General features: G+C 58.3%; 1 protein-coding gene across 2 annotated transcripts; it reads left to right on the top strand.

Annotated features, from left to right (window-relative positions):
• The first annotated feature begins 200 nt into the window (after positions 1 to 200).
• On the top strand, positions 201 to 2,351 carry SNRPE (small nuclear ribonucleoprotein polypeptide E). 2 transcript variants are annotated; one of them, XM_015650511.3, is made up of 5 exons: positions 201 to 485; positions 707 to 733; positions 1,427 to 1,489; positions 1,656 to 1,734; positions 2,163 to 2,351. In XM_015650511.3, exons 1-5 carry the CDS (start codon positions 432 to 434, stop codon positions 2,216 to 2,218), a joined length of 279 nt encoding a protein of 92 aa, XP_015505997.1. In that variant the 5' UTR covers positions 201 to 431; the 3' UTR covers positions 2,219 to 2,351. The 2 variants fall into 2 exon arrangements, with proteins under 2 accessions (XP_015505997.1, XP_015505996.1); XM_015650510.3 differs by lacking the exons at positions 201 to 485; positions 707 to 733 and adding an exon at positions 1,187 to 1,327 and having other exon boundaries at positions 1,366 to 1,489.
• Positions 2,352 to 3,318: the final 967 nt, after the last annotated feature.

Below are 3,318 nucleotides of genomic sequence, written 5' to 3'. Positions count from 1 at the left end.
ACAGCGCCGCCATTCCACCGTGCACTGCTCTCCGTCCCCTCACAGCGCCGCCATTCCACCGTGCACTGCTCTCCGTCCCCTCACAGCGCCGCCATCCCACCGTGCCCTGCTCCCCTCACAGCGCCGCCATCCCACCGTGCCCTGCGCGCTTCCTTCCCCTCACAGCGCCGCCATCCCGCCGTTCCCCGCGCTCCGTCCCCTCACGGGACGCTTCCCGTCCCTTCACACCGCCGCCACCCCACCCTGCACCGCGCGCTTCCTTCCCTCACACCGCCTCCATCCCACAGTGCCCCGCTCCCCTCACAGCGCCGCCATCCCACCGTGCACCGCGCTCCGTCTCCTCACGGCGTCGCCATCCCACCGTTCCCCGCGCTCCGTCCCCTTCCCTCACACCGCCGCCATCCCGCCGCGCGCCGCCGCCCCGCGCAGCCATGGCGTACCGCGGGCAGGGCCAGAAGGTGCAGAAGGTGATGGTGCAGCCCATCGTATCCTTCCTGCAGCCTCTCAGGGCGCCGGGGGAGCGCGGGGAGGGTGCGGGAGGCTCCGGAGGAGCGGCTCCGTGCAGGGGAATCGCGGCTTTCACCGCCGCGGGTTCCCCCTCAGCGGGGTCGGGTGCAGCTCTGGGGGGGCACGGGTGATGCCGGGGGTGGCGGGTGCCGTGCCCGGGAGTTCTTGCCTGTGTTGTGCCCTTAACCCTCGGCTCCAGAACCTGATCTTCCGATACCTGCAGAATGTGAGTAGCGGCAGCGCGGCCCGGCTGCACGCGGGGTTCGGGAGCCCAGTTCCCATCCAGTGCCACCATCCCACGGCCAGGGACACCTTCCCCATCCCAGCCTGGCTTGGGACGCTCCCAGGGATGGAGCAGCCACAGACTCTCTGGGAATTCCATCCCAGCCCCTCCAGGGAAGGATTTATTCCCAATATCCCACCCAAACCAGCACAGGGAATCCTGGAATGGTCTGGGTTGGAAGGGATCATCCCCTGGGCAGGAACACCTCCCACTATCCCAGGCTGTCATTTTCTCCTTTTTATCAATTTTTTATCCCTTTTACCTATTTTATCCCTTTTATCCCCTGTCCAACCTGGCCTTGGACACTTCCAGGGCTGGAGCAGCCACGGATCCTCTGGGAATTCCATCCCAGCCCTTCCCCACCCTCCCAGAGAAGGGAATTCCTTCCCAATATCCAATTTCCATCCCATTCCTTTCCATTGAAAATCATTGAAACAGGAGAGGAGTGTGGATTGCTCCTCCATGCTGCAATCCCATGGGATATTCCCATGGAACCCCACACTGGCTTGGGGTGGGGAGGGACCTTAAAACACCCAAGGACAGAGCAGAGACCCCTCCGAGCTGGGGACAGCGAGGGAGCCAAACTCCTTCAGCTGTTCCCATCCCTGTTTTTCTCTCCCTTTCCACGATTTCCAGAGATCCAGGATCCAGGTGTGGCTCTACGAGCAGGTGAACATGAGGATAGAAGGCTGCATCATAGTGAGTGCTGCTGTCCCTTTGTCACCCCTCTGCTTTCTTCGCCGTTTCTTCCTCGTTTTCCATGAAAAAAAAAAGGTGTAGTGGTGGGAATGTTCCTGTTTCTCCCGGGAATTGCGGGTTTTGGGGGGTTTGAGGTGCCTGGCTGAGATTGGTGCTGCTCTTGCAGGGCTTTGATGAGTACATGAACCTGGTGCTGGACGATGCCGAGGAAATTCACTCCAAAACCAAGTCCAGGAAGCAGCTGGGTAGGTATGGGGGGGTTGGGAGCCTGGAATTTGGGTGTGGGATGGGAAATTTGGGGTGTGGGATACTGGGATCCAGGTGTGGGATCCTAAAATCCAGCTGTGGGATCCTGGAACCTGGATGTGGGACCTTAAATCCAGGTGTGAGCCTAAAATCCAGGTGTTGGAACATGGGATCCAGCTGTGGGATCCCAGAACCGGGGTGTGGGACATGAAATCCAGGTTTGGGATCTAAAATCCTGGTGTAACACCTGCAGTCCGGGTGTGGGACATGAAAACCCATGTGGGGAGCCCCAAAATCCAGATGTGGGACCTCAAATCCAGGTGTTGGAGCTGAAAATGGAGGGTTGGGAGTGGAATCCAGCTGTGGGGAGGGCAGGATCTGTCCCAAAGCATTAATTCCCACATTCCCTGATCCTGTTGGGTTCCAGGTCGGATCATGCTGAAGGGGGACAACATCACCCTCCTGCAGAGCGTCTCCAGTTAGGATCGAGCTGGAAAATCGGGATTGGGAGCTCTGGAAAACCGGGATGAGCCGGAGCTGGAACTCCCCGCGCTTTCTTTGGGAATTCTGTTTTGTAGTTCGGGGCTTTGGGAAATAAAAATGTTTTTTGACAAAATCTGGGGATGGGATTTCTGTCTCAAGACTGGGGGGAAGTATTTTTCCAGGGGTTTTTCCTTGTGGGATTGGATCCTGGAGCTTCCAGGATTTCCCAAACCAAGCCCTTTATCCCAAAAGCAACCCCATGTTCCCCAAATCCATCCCTTCTTTCTAAAACCCATCCCTTCCTCCCAAAAAGAATCCTTTCTTTCCCAAAACAAATCCCTTTCTCCCAAAAAATCCCTTTTTCCAAAACCAGTCCCATCTTCCCAAAAATAATCCGTTTTTCCCCAAAAGCAATCTCTATCCCAAAATCAAATCCATTTTTCCCAAGAAATCCCTTCCCAGTCCTGCCCTGCTCTGCCTCACCCGGGGGCGGATCTCGGGATTTTTACCCCTTCCAGCATTCCCAGCTGGGATTCCTTTCCCGAACCGCGGGAATTCTGCGGGAATTCTGCCTGGAGCATCCCAAATTCCTGCCAGAACGGGGAAAAAACTTCCAGAGGGCTCCGGACAGAAGGGGGAGCTGCGGGCTCGGCTCTCCGCGATCCCAATCCCGGCAGGAATTCCCGGGATGAGGAGGAGGAGGAGCAGGGCAGAGATTCCAAGGGGGCATCGCTTTTCCCAAACCCTTTTCCTTGGATTTTTCTGCTGCCTTTGCTTTTGAGCTGAGCTCGGTCTGGGCCTCCCCAGGCTGGGTTTATCCCCCAGGCTGGGTTTATCCCCCAGGCTGCGTTTGTCCCCGCGGGGCTCATCCCGGCTGGAATTCCTGCCTTTCCCGGCTGTTGGGAGCAGCAGGGGCGTCCCTGGGCACAGCGGATCTTGCTCCTGCTCCATCCAGGAGCTGCGGAGGGGCTGGAATTCCACTCCTCTGCTCCTGGAATTCCGCTCCTTCCCCGCTCCTGGAATTCCGCTCCTTCCTCTCTCCTGGAATCCCCCTCCTTCCCCTTCCCGCAGCCTTTGCCCGGCGCCTCGGTTGAATTTTC

The sequence above is a fragment of the Parus major genome, chromosome 26 (assembly GCF_001522545.3).
Source record: "Parus major isolate Abel chromosome 26, Parus_major1.1, whole genome shotgun sequence".
In the NCBI taxonomy this organism is placed as follows: Eukaryota; Metazoa; Chordata; class Aves; order Passeriformes; family Paridae; genus Parus; species Parus major.
This window is presented reverse-complemented; position numbering and strand designations above follow the sequence as displayed.

Bases quoted from the DNA above. Each gene is read 5' to 3' on its own strand.
- SNRPE (XM_015650510.3), top strand. From the start codon at position 1,266: ATGGGATATTCCCATGGAACCCCACACTGGCTTGGGGTGGGGAGGGAC. The intron at 1,490-1,655 runs GTGAGTGCTGCT...CTGCTCTTGCAG, and splicing joins GGATAGAAGGCTGCATCATA to GGCTTTGATGAGTACATGAA. The intron at 1,735-2,162 runs GTAGGTATGGGG...GTTGGGTTCCAG, and splicing joins CAAGTCCAGGAAGCAGCTGG to GTCGGATCATGCTGAAGGGG.